Source organism: Salvia hispanica, chromosome 3 (genome assembly GCF_029641045.1).
Source record: "Salvia hispanica isolate PSC_SH4W2 chromosome 3, Shi_PSC_v1, whole genome shotgun sequence".
Lineage (NCBI taxonomy): Eukaryota > Viridiplantae > Streptophyta > Magnoliopsida > Lamiales > Lamiaceae > Salvia > Salvia hispanica.
The window spans coordinates 3,068,464-3,090,694 of record NC_142694.1 but is presented as its reverse complement, the minus strand read 5'-3'; the positions used below and the strand labels follow the sequence as shown (position 1 = coordinate 3,090,694).

The window sequence follows — 22,231 nt, the reverse complement described above, 5'->3', positions numbered from 1 at the left end:
TTTTTAGTTGACTTTTTTCCTTAGTAACGAATTAAAGTCATTACTTTAAAATACTTAGAAAATTATCCAAAGATTAAATATTTACTTAACCTACAGGCAAGTGTATTGGCCTTTCCAGCTTTCCTTATTGATTAACCTCCCTCTCCACCGACTATTAGAAGTAAAATACTATCGACAATTTCCATTTTTGTTTTTTTTTCCTACAAAAATGAGTAAAATACTATTGAAAATGATGTTGATCAAAGTTTAAAATTGTTTTGGCACAAAATAACATATTTGATGTGCATTTTATATATGCAGAAAGTATCCCTAGAAAACATGTTAACATTATTAACTATAAAATATCTTATTAATATCCATTTATAACCATAATGTTGTGGAGTAGTATATTTTTGGCTTAATCAGTTTCACTAGAATATGTCAGATGTATTCTTTACATTACAATAAAAATGGTAGAAATACACCCAACACACAAAATTACACTAAAAAAAGACAACAGGAAAAATGAGCCCAAAAAATTGTAATCGTCTCATTAAAAAAAGAGGAAAAAAGAACATAACATTCAACCATGTAATGTCACAAATTGAAGATAATAAAACAAAAACAACTTTACATCTCCCATAATTACGTAAAAATAAAAACTTGTAAACCAAAACAAAACTCCCCACAAATTCCTCAAAGCAGAAAACTTGATTTACAAAACAAGATCACGTAGTATTACATCTGAAACAGCTAATGCCTCCTAGATTCAAGGCCACATGATCCCACCATTTCTCTACCTCTATAAAACAAGAACCTCATGCCCCCAACAACACCACACACTCACACAAACACAAACTCACACCAACAACACACACTACTACATTGAGGGATCACACGCCAGTAGCCATGCTCCGCCTCGTCTTGTCGGGCGTCGTCCTCCTCCTGCTCGCTACTCCGCAGGGGGCGTCCGCGGCCGGGCCCAAGCCCAAGAAGGTCAAGTGCAAAAACAAGAACTACCCTTCTTGTCTCAACAAGGATCTCTACTGCCCCACTACGTGTGCTCGCGACTGCCTCGTCGACTGCAAGTCGTGCCAGCCCGTCTGCCCGCCCTCGCCTCCTATTCCACCCCCTAAAGTGAGCAAAGTCAAGTGCAAGGACAAGAACTACAAGAAGACTTGCAACAAGCAGCTCCTCTGCCCCGACGATTGTCCCTCCACGTGCGTGGCTGACTGTGTCTCGTGCAAGGCCATTTGCCCCGCAACTCCCCCGACTCCAGGCTACAGCCCACCTCCGCCACCCGTGACTCCTCCTAGCCCACCTCCTTCATCACCACCGGTGGTGACTCCTCCTAGCCCACCTCCTTCATCACCACCGGTGGCGACTCCTCCTAGCCCAACTCCTTCCCCACCACCGGTGGTGACTCCTCCTAGCCCACCTCCTTCATCACCACCGGTGGCGACTCCTCCTAGCCCAACTCCTTCCCCACCGGAGGCGACTCCTCCTAGCCCAACTCCTCCGCCACCAGAGGCGACTCCTCCTAGCCCAACTCCTCCGCCACCGGAGGGGACTCCTCCTAGCCCAACTCCTTCGCCTCCCAGCCCGCCTCCAGTTGTTGCCGGAGTTAAGAGAGCTCGTTGCAGAAACAGGAATTACCCGAACTGCTACCTCCAGGAGCACCCGTGTCCAGAAGATTGCCCCGGAACTTGTGAGGTTGATTGTGTCTCTTGCAGCCCGGTTTGCAGTAAGCTCTCTCCCATCTCTCTCACAAACGCATTCATGTTGGTGTTTAACATTTTTTTTGCAACTTAAACAGGCTGCGATAGGCCGGGAACAGTTTGCCAAGACCCGAGATTCGTTGGCGCTGACGGGATCACGTTCTACTTCCACGGCAAAAAGGACCAAGATTTCTGCATCGTCTCCGACACCAACCTGCACATAAATGCTCATTTCATCGGTAGGAGAAACGAGAACATGGGAAGGGACTTCACCTGGGTCCAGTCGCTTGGGATCCTCTTCGACGACCATCAGATCTCGATTGGCGCCAAGAAGACGGCTACCTGGGACGACGCTGTCGACCGCTTGGAACTCTCCTTCGATGCATCACCCGTCTTCCTCGCTATGGGCGAGGGCGCAAGATGGCAACCAGAATCCGCACCCGGGATAAGCATCACCAGGTCCCTCGACACGAACGCAGTGGTGATCGAGGTGGAAGGCAACTTCCAGATCAAAGCAGCAGTTGTTCCCATCACCAAGAAGGATTCCATGATTCACAACTACGGGATCACGGACGAGGACTGCTTCGCCCACCTTGATCTCGGGTTCAAGTTTTACTCGTTGAGCGGTGAAGTGAAGGGAGTCCTGGGACAGACATACGCAAGCAACTACGTCAGCAGGGTGAAGATGGGAGTCAGCATGCCGGTTTTGGGAGGACAGAGAGAATTCGCATCTTCGAGCCTCTTCTCCACTGACTGCGACGTCGCTAGGTTCAAGGGGACGCAGCTGATGAGTTCTTCGAACAATTTTCAGCATGCAAGCTTAAACTGTGCAAGTGGCCTTGACGGCCGTGGAGTGGTGTGCAAGAGATAAGTCGGTTTCATCGACACTATTTGAGGCCGCTAAATGTTATCGTGCCATAAAAATATAATAACATAGTATCGCATCCACAAAAAATAAGCTTTTTATCCAATTATTCACATGAATAATAACATGAAATCATGTTTATCCCATTTGTGTAATTTGTGAATCTAAATAGAAAAAACGTATGTACCTTGAATCCAATCTCCTTTGATCGATTCCAGCTTAACCGTGTTCCTGTGCTACAAGAAGTTATCTTGTTAATGTAACAAATTCTATATTGGATTTAACGTCCGTTTCTTTCCCTATCGGAGCTCTGCTTACTCGTCTCCTAGTTTCAGTGATCAAATCGGAAATCTACATTACTTGCACATAAAAAAAACCGAGACATAAAAAAAGCATCGAAAGCAAACAATATCGGAAATGGACAAATACGTTTATGTAAAGTAAAGGAAAAGCATTCTTATTCAATTTAATGCAAGAAATGCTGGACAACAAACCACGAATTACGGGGACTACAAACTAGTACAATCACATTCTGTTGGACTATAGCTTTTTCGACACGAATACAAAGCCGATAACGTGAGATCTAATCAAGCATGCATGTGAGAACAAACTTGATTCAGAAGGTATTAAATGCTACACATTGTACACAAAGATACTTGGAACGTAATAACCTGAGTCGTTCGCATCTGTACCCGCTATTTGCAAATCACGACTGCATTCATTCAGTTCGGGTGGTAGGCTGTGATTTAAGGCACTCCTTCACGATCTCTTGTATCCTTTTCTTCATCAGCTTATCTTTCACACCGGCAAGCATGTTACGGTAGAACATTTCTAGGTGTGCGAGTTTCCTCTGATCCGATGATTCCAGCATAGCCTCCCACTCTTTTGCAATATCAAATTTAGTGTTCTCCTGGAGAGAGGCTATCTCGTGGTCTTGGAGAGGCCTCCCAAAAATCGAGCCATGAAGCATGCTTGCGTATCTTTCCACTACCGAAAGTTTTGATTGGAGAAGCTGCATCTCAGCCATTGCCGCGGACAGTTTTTTATCTGCTTCCACACTTCCCTCGGGAGTTTTTTCTCCGACAGGCTCGGTTTGCTCCACATTGTTTGCTTTCTCTTCTTTGAAATCCTCGGAGAGAAGAGGCCATAGTGCTAAGGTGGGGACGTAGCAATCGTCCGTCCTACCATTTCCAAGGACACCACTCCGTCCCCTACCCCACGACCAGAGCTTATACCCGGAGTCCGCAACAAGAACCGTGTGGGCCGCACCGCACGCAACCTGCAAGGGCTCCGGGAACCGGGGGTCGTATACCCCATTGCAAGGAATCAATAACGGAGAAAGAGCATCTCCCGCGTCCGCCCCAAAATACCTAGCATCGGGACATAAACCTAGGCCCCTCTCCATTCCCCAAGACCACACTTCTCCAGCAGACGAGACGACACTCGTGTGGAACAAGCCACAATCTACCGATACCAGGAACACAGTCTCCGGCAATCCCTTTACGAGTTGAGGGGACGTTAGATTTTGGGTTGTTCCGTGACCAAGCTGCCCGTTGTCCCCCAAGCCGAACGTCCAGCAAACACTCTCTAAAGTGTCACTCGGTCTCTTCCTCTGAGCCAGTAGAGCCGTATGCGACTTACCACATGCTATATCGTAGACCTCCCACGGGGACTCTAAGTTGAACGTTTCCACCATTGCCGGTTGCCACCTGCTTTCCGTATCGCCCAATCCTAATTGGCCGTTGCTGTTACTTCCCCATGAGTAGCACAACAGGTCGCCGCCTTCATATGCCTCTCCAGCACTGACTAGTGCAACAACGTGCTCGTCACCACACGCAACCTTAACAACAGTGTGTCCATGGAAATCCCAGACCGGAGCTGGCGCCGAGATACTTTCATGTTCAAGGTCTCCTTCCGATGATCCGGTCTGTGGCGGATGGGGACAGTTCCCCCACATCCAAAGCGACCCAATATCGTCTATCGCCAGTGACATCATTCCCCCAGCTTTGACAGACGAAATCTGCAAGGTTAAGTGAAAAGCTCAACAATTACTTCAGAGAAACGCTCGGTGATAATTGAAAACCAAACCTAGATCACACCTTAAGCGGCTTCCCTCTCTTCGTTTCATAATCCTGTGCTGAAGAACCCGGGGACCCCAGTCCAAAGAAACCGTCTAATAAGCGAGGCACCATAGAGTTTTCTCCAGAAGCACCAATTTGGCCATCCGTATCGATGTCAAGGAGCACACTTTGGGAATGAAATGAAAATATTCAAGACGACATATAGACAAGTATCAGCACATATTAAGAACTTGTAATAAAGGATACACGAGCCATAACCCCATCCCCACACTGATCCATCATCTGCCATAGCAACAAGTCAGTGGAAAGGCAAAAGCAAACATTTACACACCACTATATTCTACTACTAATCACAATACAAACCACCAACAATTCCAAATTCAACAAAACTACTGCAATCAAACAAGGTAGTACTAAATTTCATTCAAGGTTAGAAAACTATTGGCAACAAAAAGAATCATTAAACAAATCAATCAAATTTCATAGCTGCAACTTCATTGTTACTCGTTCCACTAAATGGTAATGCCATTGCCACCACTAATTCTTGACACCTAAAACCAACTCTCAAAAATCTAATCTTTACCAAATCAAAAGAGTCCCAAATATCAATAACACCCAAAACATCAACCAAACACTAAGATTGAAGTAAAAAAGAAAAGAAATTGCACCAGCAAGAGCAAGACTGTGATATGCCCCAGCAGCAATTGCAACAATCTTGAGCTTCTCTTCCCTCTCATCACCGGAACCGAAGAATTTAACCAGAACCGGGAGGTTCCGGTCCTCCTCCGAACCGGTGCCGAGCCGGCCGAATGTCCCTCTCCCCCAAGAATACACCTTTCCATCTCCTACACAACATTATATCCAAAATTCACACTTTACCCACTCAACTGCGTGAGAACGAGAGAGAGAGAGAGAGAGATAGAGCTGACCAGTTAGAGCGAGAGTGTGTGCTTCTCCAGCAGAAATCGCTACGATTTTTCTCGAAAGATTGCTGGACTGTATCGGGATTTCATCACTTTGCTCCATGTATAATTTAGAGATAGATAGAGAGAAAAAGAGAGATTGTATAATTTCACCTATAAAATTCTGTTTTTTTTTATAGAGGTATGATAGTTATAATTATTTATTATTTATCATAATCAGGAAATAATTAGTTTTAAGAAAAAAAGTCACTCGACAAATTGATGTACATAGGTGGTGATATTATTAGAGGGACACTAGAAGCCGTGTGTGCTTTGAAATTTCGACGATAATATAAATTTCTCTCTTTTCGTGATAAGGTTATAGATAAGCACAAACAATTATTCAAAATTGTTGTCATTATATGCATTGCATTTTATGGTGAGTAATATTCTTTAAATATTTGTTTATTAGTATATGTATCTTTATTTATTACTCAATCTATATGTCACATTTTATTTTTTACCATAGGTTTCACATTCCACTAATTCACTTCACAGATATTTTATTATAAAATAAATATAAAAAAATGAACTTTATATTTCACTAATTTTTTGAATCCACTATTCTTTATTTTTGTTGTGTTTTATTCTCTAGTTATGCTCCTAAAACTTGATTTGAGAAAAGTGAAATCAAAAGTATCTTGCGTCCTCTAACACCCGTAACTTTATGGATACAATCTAAAGAAACTTCTATGATCAAGAATAGAAACTTCTAATGCAAATAAATAAAGAGTAAATTGCGGAAATTCAGGTTCATCTCACAATTTCCAAACTTAGACATAGTTTGGATTCATCTCAATCATCGCGCGATGAAAATCATGCATAAGCTTCATTACCAGCAAGTCAAACAATGTTGTTTATTCATTAAGAAATCATCATCAACGATGATGAGTTAAACGACGTCGTTTGTTTTATGATTTTTCTACACAACTAAAATCTGACTAAATACTGATTTTTCAGACAATTTGTTCTATGTATAATCTGTATTGTTTTTCACTCAAATAAGTAGCCACACCACATCTCTCAATAATCAATTAACAAATAGTGATATATAAGGCAACAACGGCTTAAATGCATATCTAGAGAACAAAAGACAGATGGCCGTAAAACTCGTGGCGGCATAGGGGGCACGAATCATGGCCACGGACAAGCCACCTCCCTATGCAGTCCTCGTGAAACTCGTGGCGACAATGCAGAGTCGCAACGAGTCCATGGTGCAGACGCTGGAGACATACGCAGCAGTCGTCTTCTCCATCGTCAACAACGTCGTCGTCCTTGCTGTAGTAACGCGTATCGAATTGAGAGAGCAGCTCGTATTCGAACTGCATCAACGTAAAGGAGTTATCGTAATCAACCGCTTCTTCCACCTCGTCTCCGCCTCCGTCTTCACCTTGGGACGGCAGCGGCGGCGGCGTTGGTCGACCCCACATCAACGTAAAGTTGTTGTATAGTCGTAACCAACCGTTTCTTCCACCGGCTGTCCGATCACGAAATCATCTTCGGCTTCATTACTTTCTAGTTTCTTCCATCGCCGAGACTAAAAACAAAGGAAATTGGTGCTATGTGAAATTCAAAATTAAGTTTTCCATATATAAATTGGAGTGTTATTAGGATTCTTTAGATTTCGATTTTGGTCTTTATATTATTAGAGAAGGAAAGTTTTCCAATTTCCATATATAGAATCTAGGGTTTAAATAATTTCCATATATAAAATTCAAAATTAGAATTTTTTTTTTCACCTAATATTTAAAAATAAGTTTTTACAATTGATTTTGAAATTAACAAATATTATCACTGACTTTGACCGGGTTGCTAGTTTTTACTAATAACAAATTTCGATTTATTAAAATTTGTGTGGAATATGAATTTATTTATATTGTTATTATGAAGTGATAAATTTTTAAAATCCGTGCTCATAATGAGAGTGACTCCTATTATAAGATGAAGGGAGTATATTTTATTTTATTAGAAATATATATTCTCAGAAATATTTTCCGTGTGGGGAACTACTGACTTGATAAAGTTTGAATAATATTATCAAATGTGTCGGACACATCAACTTTTTGTTTGAAAATATTTACTATGGAGTTCTAAATTTTACTCTTCCGTAATGATAAAAAGCAGATAAATTTTTAAATGACAAGAATTTTAATATGAGCAAGAGTGAAAAAAAAAGAGAGGAAAATATATAGTGGAAATAGTATAAGTGAATTAAGAAATCTATGTTATTAATAGTGTGTAATTGATTAAATATTTTTCATATTTAGACTTAGTACTTCACAAAACACGTACATATTAAATCCAACACAAGTCTTCCTGTACAACTTTTATCAAACCATAATTAACTCCTACCAAAATACTATTAACAAATTTGGGCCATTTTGTTGTTTCTTACAACGATAAGCTCCAAGATTGGGCCATTAAAATATAAAAGCCTGTGAATATTACTGAGATAATCCCAGAGAAAGAGGCCGTTTAAGAATTTCATGCCATTTAAGCTTTGTGAAAATTGTTGGGCCTAATCTTTTTTCACAGCCTTTTTAGCTTATTGCTCTTATATAAAACAAATATACTACTCACGTAGATTAAATTCAAGTTCAATTTGTTACTCCTACTTTATTTGTAAAACCTTGAATTTGTATTTTAATATTTGAGCAACGTGAGGGGCACGTGGTGAATGGAGCCCTATTGGTATTCTAATATAAAAAATACTACTACTACACAAAGTTTAGAGCTTTTTAGTGAGTCTAATTAAAGTGGGAGGAAAATGCATGATTTTTTAAAATTAAAAAAAAAAAGTGTATTTAGTTCAACAACTTCAACTACACCATAAATTATATTCTTACAGTCAAATTGAAAAAGTCTCAACCTCCCATGGCTGACCATGAGTTGGCTTTAGATTTAGTCGTTGTGCACTCGTGCAAATATTCAAGGTTTAATTTTTTTTACGAAATTTGCATTATCGAATTTTCAATAAAAAAAAATAGTAGAAAAGTTGTTGATGCCGAAATACATTGCGTGGAATATAATAATATATAAATATGAGTAAATCGGAGTAATTAATAGTAACTCATTAAGTGAATTAAATTTTGTGGCCCCAAATTTGCCAATTTCAAGGAAAATGGTCATCTTGCATATTAAATTGTAGTACTAACAATTTTAGAAATTCGAAAAATCAATTATGAGAAAAATTAAAAACCATGTATGTGTCAGTTCCATATAGTGGAGGATTGGAGACAGACTTTATACAATGAACATGGAAATATCCCTCATGCATGGGAGCCCATTGTATGCTTATTTATTCACATACTTTACAATTAAAAATAAATAAATGGCTATGTAATTTGTGTCACTATTAATCAACTTGTTAAGTTTTACTATAAGACTTAATCTTTCAGTTTAATATTGTGATTAAAGGGAATCCAAGACTCGTGTCGATTAAATCTTGGATATTCACTTTCAAAATAATCAATTTTGAGTAACGTTGAAGATATACATGTAGCATATATAGAGACAAAATGTAGTAGGATCTCTTAAATCGTCACCCTATTGAACCAAATCTAGATTATGATTCTTGATTAAGCAACGTATTTATTTATTTATTTTTAACCTTTCATGAGTATATAGTCACATGAGTTGAGGTACACACGTCGTTTCATAGATACCAAACTAGTAGAATGGATGTAGTAAATATTTATTTTTATTCGTGTGTATCGAAAAAAATATCCTTGAAATTCAAGACTTAATTATGCCATACACTATACATGACCAAGAACAAGTTTAAAAGTTACCGTCCCAGATAATTCATCTCACTTTGATCGGACACGTGTTTTAAGAAATGTAACGAAAAGTGAGTTAAAAAAGTTAGTGGAATGTGGATACTACTTTTATATAGTTTTATAATAAAATATGAGTAAGAATGAGTTAGTGGAATATGAGGTCCACTATAAAAAATGGTACTCCCTCCGTTCCCTCATAGTTGAGGCGGAACTTTTCGGCACGGAGTTTAAGAAATGAATGTTGAGTGTGTTAAATAAATAGATTAAAAAGTAAGAAAGAGAAAAAGGTAGAGAGAATAAAGTAAAAAGTGATAAAGTAGAGAGAATAAAGTAAGAGAGAGTAAAGTAAGAAAGAAGAAAAAGTTACTATATATGGAAATGACTCAACTATGAGGGAACTTCACGAAATGGAAAAATGACTCAACTATGAAGGAACGGAGGGAGTAAAAAGTAAAATTGGACAAATTATGTGGGACGAACCGAAATAGAAAAATGAGACAAATTATCTGGGATAGAGGGAGTAAAACTTACTACTCCCTCCGTCCCAAGATAAGTGACCTACTTCTTTTGGGCACGGAATTTAAGGAATAGTATTTAAATAAGTTAAAGTGGAGAGAGTAAAGTATGAGAGAGGGAAAAGTAGAGAAGAGAAGAGAGAATAAAGTAAGAGAGATGACTTTTTGCTAAAAATATAAATAGGTCACTTATAGTGGGACACCCCAAAAAGGAATACAAGTCACTTATCTTGGGACGGAGGGAGTACAAGAGTATGTATTCATTTTTAGTCCGTCCTATAAAAATATGTACATTTTAAATTTGGATTTTTTTTTTCTTTTTAATGAGGTGAGACTCGTTCTCCATTAACATTACTTTAATTATTTTTTTCTTTTTACGTCTCATTTATTTAATCAATTATGCATTAAAACTCGGGCATAACCACTGAACCAAATGTGAATATTTTTATAAGACGCAGGGAGTATTATAATACTACTACTACGAGTGATGCATGAGGGGTGGAGAGAATAGGCTCATACATGTGATTACTGCAAAATTCTGCACCTCATAATTAATGTTAAAACAAAATAAATATGCTAAACTAATCTTTGATCCACCCACCACTATCTTTTCAGCTCTCTGTCACTTTCATTTTTATTGAAATAGTTAATATATATTCTGATACTCATATTATATGTTAATACTGCGCTACTCAAAAAATAAACCTTGCTGCAGAGGACAATTACAGTACATGGCTTCAGAATTTTATTGTATATTAATCAGAGTATTATTAAACTAGTACACTGTTAGTCAGCATAAATATTTTAAAAATAATAAGATTCCATTAAATTAAAATAGTAGCTAGGCCTATGGATCAGTGTAGCCTGGGATCGCACATATGGTACAATAATAACGAATTACACATACACAATAAAGAACTAATTTAATTTCTAATTATATGCAAAAAATAATCAAAATCAATCTAGAAAATTCACCGTTGCTCAAGTTTTAACCCCACAAACTTTGTATTTTTACAATTAAGAACAAAAATCTCTACCTTTTTTGTGTATCCAACATCTCCAAACCTAATTCTGAAATCTGAAATGTATTAAATTAAAAATTAGAAACTCAAAAAATAAAAATAAAAACTAGTGAAGAATGTGGATTCTCACATGGAGTGCATGAAAGTAGGCACGTCTGACTCAAAAAAAAACTTCCACTTTTCAAATTTAATGTATTCTTTCTCGAAAATCAATGCAATTCGGTGGTAGAATTGATTTCCGTGCTTAATTAAAGATATCATTGTCAAATTTCTCATTTTAATATGCTGCACAAAACGAGGTAACTATTGATAAACACTAATCCAAATGTTACTTATATCACCAACAATGGTGAAAAAACAATGAAACAATATGTACTATACTTACTAACATTCTCTGTAAATTTCTCTTTGAAATTCACCACCCAATATAACTTCCTCACTGAAATTCATGCATCCAAACAACTGCTTATTCACATTTTTTTTTCTACATTTAGTTAAAATTTTCTTCTTGGAATAATTTTATTTTGGGTGCATGCACATTTTTCGTTCACTTCAAATTGTTTTCTTATGGAAGAAAATATAGCAAATTATAATGATTAATATATTTCTCAACATAAAATAGAAGGATAACCATGCCACGCTTCTAAATTTCACCAAATTATGAATGCTCGTTCAATTTATATTGATATATACCAACACAGAATATCTCTTTTTGCACAATTCCAAAATGAATAGTAATTGTGATTTTCATGTTGTAAGTATTCAACTTTTGGATTGACAATTTGAGAGGTGAGAGGTTCAATTTCAAATTGATTGTCCCACCTACCAACACAAAGTTAACAAATTTCGTACTTAGATGTTTTTGGATTTCATTTCTTTATTGTGTGTTTCGATTTATTTATATTCTCTATTTTTGGAGTAAAAATAACTTAACTCCTTGCCTCCTCTCCTTGTATGTACTTATACATCTAACTTTTGTCGCGGGTGTTAAATATGTAAAGGCAAAAAAGTATTGGAGATTGCCGACGCTACCGACATTGGTGGTTCAATTGGAAATAAATGCATGGAAAAATAAATGTTTAATTGTCGCACGACTAATAAAACTAGGCCGCAAACATTATATAGATAATAATAGTAATTCAACACAAAATTATTCAAAAATGGAAAATGGAGTAACGAAAAATTGTTCAATAATTATTTGCTCAAAAATACACTTCAATTTTAGGACATTAGCCCTCTTTCTCCTTTTTTCAGGCCTATACTATTTTCTTTTCATTTTTAATCTAAAAAACAAAAGCCCGACAAAATTCGATGAGATTGGATTCTATTGTCCTAATAATTTGAAAAAAAAAAAAAAATTCTCGACGAAAAACACTACCAAACTAAATCAAAAATTAAAAAAGCCCTAAATCAGCTGGCGAAAATCCGGCCCGATGTGTTGATGGATCAAGTAATCGTCGGCGCCGTCAAAATTAACACTAATTTGGTGGTGGTGGTGGTGGAACTGCTGCGCCCTCACCGCCTCCTTCTGCCGCCGCAGCTCCATCACCTTCCGGTGCGAGTTCGAGTGCTTCGTCAGCGTAAAAGTCGGGCTGGCCGCGGGCCTGTACTCCGGCACCAGCCGGCCCGACTTGTACCTGACGCCGCACGCGTTGCACAGCGTCTTCGGGCCCATGGGCCCGGTCCTCCACTGCGGCGTCTTGTCCGTGGCGCAGTGGAGGCACTTCCTTCCCGGGCCCGGGGCGGCCTCCTTCTTCCGGGCCGCCTCGGGCTTTTTGCCTCCCGCCATGTCAGACTCTGACGAGGATGACACGGCAGGCGGTGCCACCTCGGGTGTCGGGGACACCATGAGGAGGCGGGAGGTCCAGCTGCCCGGGGCGGCCCGGGAGCGCTTGCTCCGGGCCTTGCCCGGGACCGACATGTCGGAGAGGAGGGTCGGGCCGGTTTGGGCCGGGTTGGGCTGGAAATTGTAGTGTTGGGCCTGTGGGGCCTCGTTGGTTCGGGCCTTCAAGCCTTGAATTAGGTGAAGCTTTTGCAAATCATCGCTTGAAAATGATTCGTCCACGAAGCTCGATACCCATTCCAGCTCAGCTAATTCATCATACTGTAAAATTTCCAAATAATTAAAATTAAAAAAATCAATTTTCTATGGAATGGTACATTCTCATTTTTAGCTAAGATACAAGCTAAAAAGTAGAAAATTCACACTTTGTATATTTGTACTATATAAATATGAAAATAAGTAAAGAAAAAAAGAGAAGATATTTACGTGCTAGAGGTCAATAATGCTAAAAAAATATTTAAAAAAATAATTTCTAAAAAAATTTCAAGAATTTGATTACATAGACAATTTAGGTAATTGCATGAACTAAATTTAATCCAAAATTACATACCGGCACGGCCAGTTCATTGGAAATGACGTCAGCCGCCTGAAAAAAAGGCTGCTCGCCGGTGGTGGCCGAGAAAGTGGAGTTGCAAGAGTTGTCAAGAGGGGCGGAGGAGTCGTCGGCGTCAATACTGTCGTCGTTGGGGAAGTCGAGGAGGTCGTCGATGATGAAGTGGTCGGTGGTTTTGGCGTTCTCCGCCGTGAATTGGGAGGTGTAGTAATCTGTTTGGAAGAATTCTGGGGTTTCCATTGGAAGAAGAATGTATGTGTTTTTAGTGTGTGAAAAAATAGGAGAGGAGAGTGGGAAGGAGAGGAGTGAGGGTAGGGGTTTATTTGGGCTTCAAGGGAGAGGGGGCACCTAAAAAATTGGAAGTTGAATAGGGAAATTATGGCTTTAAAAAGAGTTTTGGGGTAGTTAGTTTATTTTTGTAGTATAGTAATATTATGGCATGTGAGAAGAGGCTTTTGTGAAATTATATAGAATATTGGTTTAAAATCCCAATACGAGATTCTCACAATATTGTGTCGCCTCCTATCTTTATGCAATTTATGTTTATCTACTTCTTATCTCTATGTGATCACTTGTCCACATTTGTACCATGCATTTGAATAAATTTAGGAAAAAAATTGTAAAAAAGTTTGATTATAACGTTACTCTATCATTTTATCAATTTTTCCAAGTGAAAAATTTCAATGCATATATACATGTGTAGAAATAAAAAATGTGACTGACTATGTGTATTAAATGACGTCTTTTGAATAGCTTAACATTTGGTCTACATGGCATTTCTGCTGCTATATCATATTGAACTTCCCCTAAATTCGAGATTGTGAAACAATTAAGAAAAATGTTTAAGTTATAGTATAATCAATTATTTTTGCGAGTTGCTCGATTAACTAAACTTGGTAGTTTTCCAACAATTTGCCATATTTTTAATTAATAGATTTGGATAAATAGTTTGCTAGCTACTTCAAATTAAAAGATCAAGGGTTCGCATGTAATGTGTATAAGAAACAACAATACAAATTCTCATGATATAAATGACAAACTAAATCAATGAAGTGAACCAAATGAAAATTCAAGGCCTAACTTTTACTTCGGACATTAACCATAATTCTACTAGCTAAACCAACACGCACACAACATTCTTATTAGTATTATTTTTATTTTTATTATTTTATTTTATTTTTAATTAGGGAGACAAAGTGAGGGATGGAGTTTGGTATATGGGGTGTTATGATGGGAGCATGTATAAAATTGGTGGACCACGTGAGGTGGTGGTCATGGTCTTTACTTAAGAACTAGGTCACCTTAAAATGTACCTTCTCTTTCAAAATCAAAATAATAAAAATAAAAATTTACCCTTTTTTCAGATGACAATGTTATGGGACCATCCAAAGTAGGGGCTCGGTGCTATGATTTTATGCTTTATTAATTAACAAATTATTAGCATTAATTTGGTTAATGATTACTTGTAGATTCATGTCACGGTGGATTCTTCTAGTCTGAGTCTTAGTGTAACATTAATTTTCAGGGTATCCTGAAAATTAAGCACATGTAATTGGTTTCATCACATTGAGTGAATTTTTTGTGATAATTGATTAATAATTGCCATAGAGGAATTTTTGAAGATTATGCATAAAAAGGAATTGAAAAAAAAAGGAATTGATCTTGGGATTCATTTAAATTTACGATGGTATGATTATTTGAATAAACTAATTATTTTGAACCGAATTATTGGAGTTTTTCCCTTCAACTTTGTTATGAACGATTTAATACACTACCATGATTCGAGAGAAATAATAGAAAATGCTCAAACCGGTGAATTCACATGCAATGATACTTAAATTAAAGTAGTAAATGACAAGAAAAAGATGCACATAAATTCATTGTGTTTGTGATTTCATTCTTGTTAATGCAAATTATTTCTTCGTGAACGAAACAATCAAGTCACGACAGATTCAACTAGTTTATTAAAAAAAATAGTGATATAGGGCAATCAAAACTTAAATGAATAACTAAAAAACACGAATTTACTTCACTATAGATGTGTTTTAGTTCATAACATGAATTTGAAAATACAGATTAACTAAATCGTTTACTATAAATTATAGTGAACTAAATCGCTCTTATAATAATGAACTAAAATCGCTATTACAGTGAACTAAATTCTTATTAACTAGTTACGCATTTTTAAATTAGTTATACTTATTATATATCTATAATCAATATATTAGTAGAAAAACAGATTGAATTAAGAAGAATATTAAAAGTTGGCTAGAACTTCACGTGATAAAGGGTGGAGGAAGTGTCAGCTAACCATGTGAGGGGGCTAAGCTTGCTAACTAAGCTAGAAATGGTAATCAATGCCACGAGGCGATATCTCATATCTGATTATTATGAATAATTACAATTGATAATTTATGAATTCGGATAATGTGAAATTGGTGAGTTGTGTGTGGTCAAATGACACGACTTGAATAAAAATTAAAAAAAAAAATTGATTAGTTATTTCTTAATTTCATCACTTAGCTTCATATGTTTAGTTTGTGCATTAACAAAATTTTCTTATAATTGCAATTGAATAGTATATACTTGAACAATATAAGACCGTTTACCACCAAGCCCGTATAATAGATGAATCGGGCCCAATTGTAATTGAAATATAGGCTTAACCCAGTTGCAACCCAAAACAGTGTTGAGAAATTTCGATGGAGATGGTTAGGGAAGTCAATTGGGTCAGCCCAACAGGTATTGGGCCAACCCTACTCAAACTGCAGGTTATACGTGGCTAATCGGACTGTGATTTTTTCAGGTTATAATTTATAAATATTCGACCCTTACCGTAAATGTTCTGATTTTGGACTAGCCCAGTGGGATAATTGGACTGCTACCGATTACATAACATGGGGTCAATCCAATACATAATGATGAAAATTAGTACAATACTTAAAGCGTGTAAATATTTAATTATGATGATTGTGAGATATATATTTAAACTCAAATATAATTAAAATACTAATTTAGAATTTGTATAAATAAAATAAAAATTAAACATATTCTGAGAAAGTTGGAGCACATTTTAGAAATTAGAATATTTCTCTCTTGGTTGAGCACGAGTTTTTATTATATAGAAAACATTATAAAATTATAAAGTGCATACTTTTCTAGGACAGACTAAAGGAAAGAGTGCATACTTTGTAGGACGGATGAGTAATACCTAGTTTAGGAAATATGGTGAAAAAAAATTTAGTTTTACTCTAATAGTCTATTATGTGATTTTATTATGAAAAGAAGGGATGATTTAGTAAAATCATATGCTGAAAAAACAACACACATATTAAATGGCTTCTAATGATGGATACGATATCTAATTTTGGGCCTACGAATTGGGCTGTGAATTTATGGAGTGTGGAGAATGAAGAAGGGCTGACAAGTAATATCATTGGCTAGGTCTTATTTTGGGCCTCTGAATTGGGCTATGAAGTGATGTCTTTCTTATGAAATTAATCTAGAGCCCAATTCTATATTTAATTATTTGGGCTGAAGGGGGAATAGAATTAAAGAAGTCCAATTTCGAAATCAAATAAGTTAGGCCTGTTTTAATTGTTAAATGATCTAAATAATTAATTTATCCATGATTAAATCTTCCGATTTAATTAAAATTATTAAACCCCGATTAATTATTTTGAGCATTTTTATTTTAAAAAATGCTCAAATTTAAAATTTGAATTTTTGTTAAAGAATTAATATTTGGAGATGTTAAAGGGAGAACCCCGGTGAGAATAAGATAATTCCTCGATGATTTAATTCTCCGAATGATTAGATCATTCGATTTAATTGACCAAGACCGAGACCTCTGAGCCGAGGGAAAAATTTAAGAATGGAAAAATTCCCTTGTTTTGACATCGAGCCTTAATAAATTAATCTCCAATTTAAATATAACATATTCTCTGTCAACGAGAATTTTTGAAAAATCATGAGGAAGGTAACAAGGAGGATCAAAGAATTCCACTAACGTTTTTTTTTCATTAGCATTGTTATTTTGCATTATGTATTACGTGAGGTATGTTAAACTTTGAGGGTGAAGGAACACTAATGCTCCATGTAAATTTATGTACATTTATCTTAATTTATATTGGGAATGTCTGTTCATATAGGTGATGTTCGGTTTTATTAATAAAATAGTAGCAAGATACTCCCTTCGTCTGCCATTAGGAGTCTCATTCCTTGGCGGCACGGGTTTATGTGAAGGTGAGACTCTATTACTAGCATTTAAGGTAAAAGTGAACTGGGACTTCTATTCGCGGATGGACTAAAACGGAAAAATGGGACTCCTATTCGCGGACAGAAGGAGTGTAATCTAGGATTGAGTTGTGAGATTATTTTAGTTTGAAAGGATTAGCTATAACTAATTATCTCATGATCATCCATTTAAGATTGAGTTGTGCGAGGAATCTCATGAACCAAATAAACTACATATTTAATTATAAGATTACAATCTTTTAAATTTAACACCCTCATAATATTTTGTGGAATAAAATGTTAAACTATTAAGATTCATCCATCATTTAAGGAGTTAAGGAGTCATTCATACAGCCAAAAGAATAAAATAAATGGATCTCTTAATTTTAAACGTTGCAAATGACAAAGTTGAACTTTAAATTGTGAACATAATATTACAGTATTAAAGAGAATTATTAATTTATATATCTATATTAAAAATAACAAGTAGCCAGAACATCAAATTTATTTATTTCCAAAACATAGTTTTCCATTAAGCAATTAAGTTGATTAGATATAAATACACACCAAATTAAACAATGAAAAAGGTAGGCGCCGCCGAATATTCTCGTGCTCCATCCAATGAAAATGCGAAGCTCTCTTTCCTGGCGCCGCTTTTGTGGGGCCCAGCCACAAGCTGTCGGCTCACGCCGAAGCCGACACTCTTTTCCATGCCTCCACTCTCCTCCATACGCGTGTACCGTATTTCCTACGTATCTACCTCCGCGCCGTACCGTATCCGAATCTCTCTTTTGTCGCCTTATACCTCATTTTCAACACTCTCATTCAAATAAATCTACTATTCCTACTACTACTACTAGTCATTTCATGTTGAAACACGAATTTTTTGTCCTCTTTCACAATTGTATTATTGGCTAATCATCTCTCTTAATTCAAACATAGTACTAATAAATAAATTATTCTCTCTTGTCAAGGATTTCACATGGTGGATTGGTGGGTGTTACATGGCAATATAATCTCTATTTCTATTTCTATTTATGAATTACAGGGATTTAAATAAAAAATAAGTTGCTTCCTACGAAGTTGTTGCATCAAAATTTTCACTCTTGAACCAAAAAAGGCATATGCTTTGAGAAATTAATCTTTGCTAGGAGTATTTCTTATCACAACTAAAGAATAAGAATAGACAAGCATGCACAAATTCAGGTAGATGTTCTATTTTTAATATACCTCCTTTTTCATTAAAAACACAAGGATAGAGATTGCCCACACACCCATAGATCATTTTATACAATTAAATTAAAAATATATTAAATGCGGCTAAAAAGCAATAAAAATTAGTCCGAAAATTATTCCCGACCCCTCTCAAAAAACATGACAAGATAAGAAATCCAATCCACAAATCAAATTAAAAATTTTGGACAAATAGTGATAGGATCTTATACTCAATAGACAGCCAGCTAGGTGATTTATGATTTTCAATTTAAAATGGAAAATACTGTTGGTTTGGGGGACACGCGCGATGAGGGAGCGTGGAGGTGGGGGAGTTGGCGTGAGAAATAAATAAGGGTAAAGGAAAGAGGGAAGGCGGGGCACGATATAAAGGTGTAATGCACCACCCAATCTTCACGCGTGCGGGCCACACTCCCAGAATTGTGGGCCCCCACTCCAGATACGGTCTGCTCCCGTTAACTACACGCCAGACATTTCTCTGGTACACGTGCCTGCTCCTCCATTTTCTTTTTATTTTATTTTTCCTAATTCTCTCTTTATATTTATTTTATTAGTAGAATTATAGTGTAATGTTTGTGACTTCTTATGATTGTGAATTTATGTGGGTGTTTGGATGTTGTTTGTGAGTACATATAGAGCTTCTCTTTTTCAAATTTTATTTGAATTGTTTTGGATGAATACGATTATTCATAAGAATTTTTGTATTATAAATATTTAAGTAATCATTTTTTTCTCTCTGAATGCCTTTTGTTTTAATAATTTTATATTAAAACTTATACTCCCTCCGTTCTTGTTACTAGAGGCATTTCTTTTTGGCACGCAGTTTAAGAATTATGTGTTAAATAGATGGTGAAAAAAGTAAGAGAAAGTAAAATAAGAGAGACGAATAGAGAATAAAGTAATAAGGAGAATTTCTTTTTGCCAAAAATAGAAATAACTCAATTAACTTGGAACTTCTCAAAATAGAAAAATGAATTTGGTTGTGAACATAGGTACTATAATAAGGACATATTTGTAATTAAAGAGCGGTAATAAATAAAATAAATAATGAATTTGAGTTAATGCAATAATCCAGTTCACTTATGTAATAACATTCGACATATTCTTGTGAATTCAGACAGAATGTTTTATGACAAGACATAAAACAATCATTAACTATACAAGATGAGAATTATAGATGAATGATTTAATTATGCAGCTGGATTTAATGTGAATGAGATGTCGAGAGTGATGGTTTGGTCACTTAGGTGGATGTAGCTAAACTATTCTAATAGCCTAATTATGATAGCATAATATAGTTCTTTCTAACTATTATTTGGACACAATTTCATTTTAATCAATAAGTATATAGGTTCAAGTCACCTCATGATACAGTTGATAATAAGAATATAATATAGTCTAATTAATCCTCTAACCAAAAAAATTAAAAATTGAGGGATAGCAATTGAGTCTTTGAAAAGGGTTACTAAAAAAATCAAATTTATTTTCAAACTCAATAGTGCATGTGTAGAAACTTTATTGATTGACATAGTCTAATCGAAGGCCACTAATGACTAACCCTCTATCAACGGAAAAGCTTATTCCATAGATAAAGAAAATAAATCACCTAATTTATCATGTTGGTGCAAACACGTTTTTAACCCAATTCACTAAAAAGTTTTGACAAAGTTTTGGATTGTCAATTTTTTATTTATTCCACATATAAAATACGAGGAATCGTTTAGATTACGTATGTCATCCTTGTAACTCATTTTTCTTTGGTCTACATTAGAGTGCTTGGAAATAGTAAAATCAAGATAAATTAATGTTGTATACACATTTATATAAGTAGTTAGTGTATTGGTGTAGCCACTTCAATTGGTCTGCCATTTTCCATTTTCGACCAAAATATGTTGAGATTTTTCAAAGTTTTAGTGGCAGAATTTGAGGAAGACCAGTGCATAATTTGGAAATATTTGAGAGCCTACATTTTCTACAACAGGAACAACCATTGTTGACTTGGTATAAAGTATAAACATTCCACAATTCATATACTATTAATATTAAATCCCATATATAGTATATTGATGTCTAAAATCAAATTTTGGCTGAAATTTGATATTTTTTATAAACTCTAAATTTTGATAAAAAAAAATATGAACTTTGAATTTCCCAGAATTTGGAATCATTATCCCCTAAATTAATATAATTAATATGCATCTTTCAATGGTTCATTACTTTTAAAATCACAGAGTTTGATTAAATTCTAATTTATCCTGACTTTTTAAAATTTGAATGACAAATCACAAAATCTAAAAAATATGCAATTGTCTCACAACGAACTTTTTTTCTAGGCAAATGCAATGTTGAGCGCACGAGTCTAAATTTATGGTGATATGGAATACTCCATTCGTCCACAAAAAATAGAGCAACTGATGTACGACACGGGTTTTAATGTATATTTGGTAAAGTAAGAGAGAAGGGAAAAACGTAAGAGAGAAGGAGAAAAGGTGAGTGAGAAGTAGTGATAGTGGAATGATGTGTAGGGTTATTATTTGTTGAAAACTTTTCATAAATGAATATGCTCTATTTTCTGTGGACGGCCAAAAATGGTAAATGTGATCTATTTTTATGGACGGAGGAAGTATTACACATTAATATGATGATGTGAATGACTAAACCATGTTGTTTTGAACGTATGAAACTAAAAAAACTAAGTAATATAAATTTCATCAAATAAGACAATTAAATTTTCTTGAAACTTCATCATTCATATCCGGACAAGGTAACAAGGAATATATGATTTAAATTCTGCAACATGGTTTCACATTAGAGGATACAATTAATATATAAGTATGAAATTAATAAATGTTATACTACAAAATTAATAGGGTAGCAATGTAGCATGTAGGTAGATATCTGACAAGACATTAAATGGGATGGAGAATCAGAAATAGTAAGTGAAGATAGTAGTATTAAAATTAGAGACAAATGGAATGTAGGAAAAATTGTTGATACTTTTGATAACTAATAATAATGAGATGTGTCGAGAATGATGAGGAATGAAAAAAGAGCATCATTCTGCCGGTAAAGCTTATCAAATTTTCTCTGTGAAACGCATGCACAACCTCTCTCATTATTCTGTCCTCCCTTCCATTTTACCCCTCCCCCACTACCTCAACAATTTTGTACTACTAGTCCCGACTTAATTGATGCGTTGCATTTCAGTACGAGATTTAAAAAAATTAAATCGAAAAATGATAAAGTATGGAAAACGGAAGATAATAAGAATCAAGATGCAGTTTCATCGGACGATGCCGGATTCACCATGGTGTACGATCGAATTTATTGTTTTTAAGGAGCGAAATCGTCATATTATTGTCTTCACACAACTTATAAATAGTGATTTCAGATTTTTGCGGTAAGTTTTGATTACCATTATTATTATTTAATGTAGTTCAATTTT

The 22,231-nt window shown here is 35.8% G+C and overlaps 3 protein-coding genes across 4 annotated transcripts; 1 reads left to right on the top strand and 2 right to left on the bottom strand.

Annotated features, from left to right (window-relative positions):
- Positions 1-622: 622 nt before the first annotated feature.
- LOC125211212 (uncharacterized) lies at positions 623-2,846 on the top strand. The gene is made up of 2 exons (XM_048110929.2): positions 623-1,723; positions 1,796-2,846. Exons 1-2 carry the CDS (start codon positions 889-891, stop codon positions 2,566-2,568), a joined length of 1,608 nt encoding a protein of 535 aa, XP_047966886.2. The 5' UTR covers positions 623-888; the 3' UTR covers positions 2,569-2,846.
- A 125-nt stretch (positions 2,847-2,971) lies between these two features.
- LOC125211211 (Regulator of chromosome condensation (RCC1) family protein) lies at positions 2,972-5,733 on the bottom strand. Of its 2 annotated transcripts, XM_048110928.2 has the most exons (5): positions 5,573-5,733; positions 5,312-5,488; positions 4,890-4,925; positions 4,662-4,786; positions 2,972-4,582 (listed from the first exon to the last, which is right to left on the bottom strand). In XM_048110928.2, exons 1-5 carry the CDS (start codon positions 5,667-5,669, stop codon positions 3,281-3,283), a joined length of 1,737 nt encoding a protein of 578 aa, XP_047966885.2. In that variant the 5' UTR covers positions 5,670-5,733; the 3' UTR covers positions 2,972-3,280. The 2 variants fall into 2 exon arrangements, with proteins under 2 accessions (XP_047966885.2, XP_088924571.1); XM_089068445.1 differs by lacking the exons at positions 4,890-4,925; positions 5,573-5,733 and having other exon boundaries at positions 4,662-4,809; positions 5,312-5,440.
- A 6,356-nt stretch (positions 5,734-12,089) lies between these two features.
- LOC125215680 (GATA transcription factor 9-like) lies at positions 12,090-13,715 on the bottom strand. Its single transcript, XM_048117175.2, has 2 exons — positions 13,315-13,715; positions 12,090-13,025 (listed from the first exon to the last, which is right to left on the bottom strand). Exons 1-2 carry the CDS (start codon positions 13,555-13,557, stop codon positions 12,327-12,329), a joined length of 942 nt encoding a protein of 313 aa, XP_047973132.2. The 5' UTR covers positions 13,558-13,715; the 3' UTR covers positions 12,090-12,326.
- Between the last annotated feature and the right edge of the window lie 8,516 nt (positions 13,716-22,231).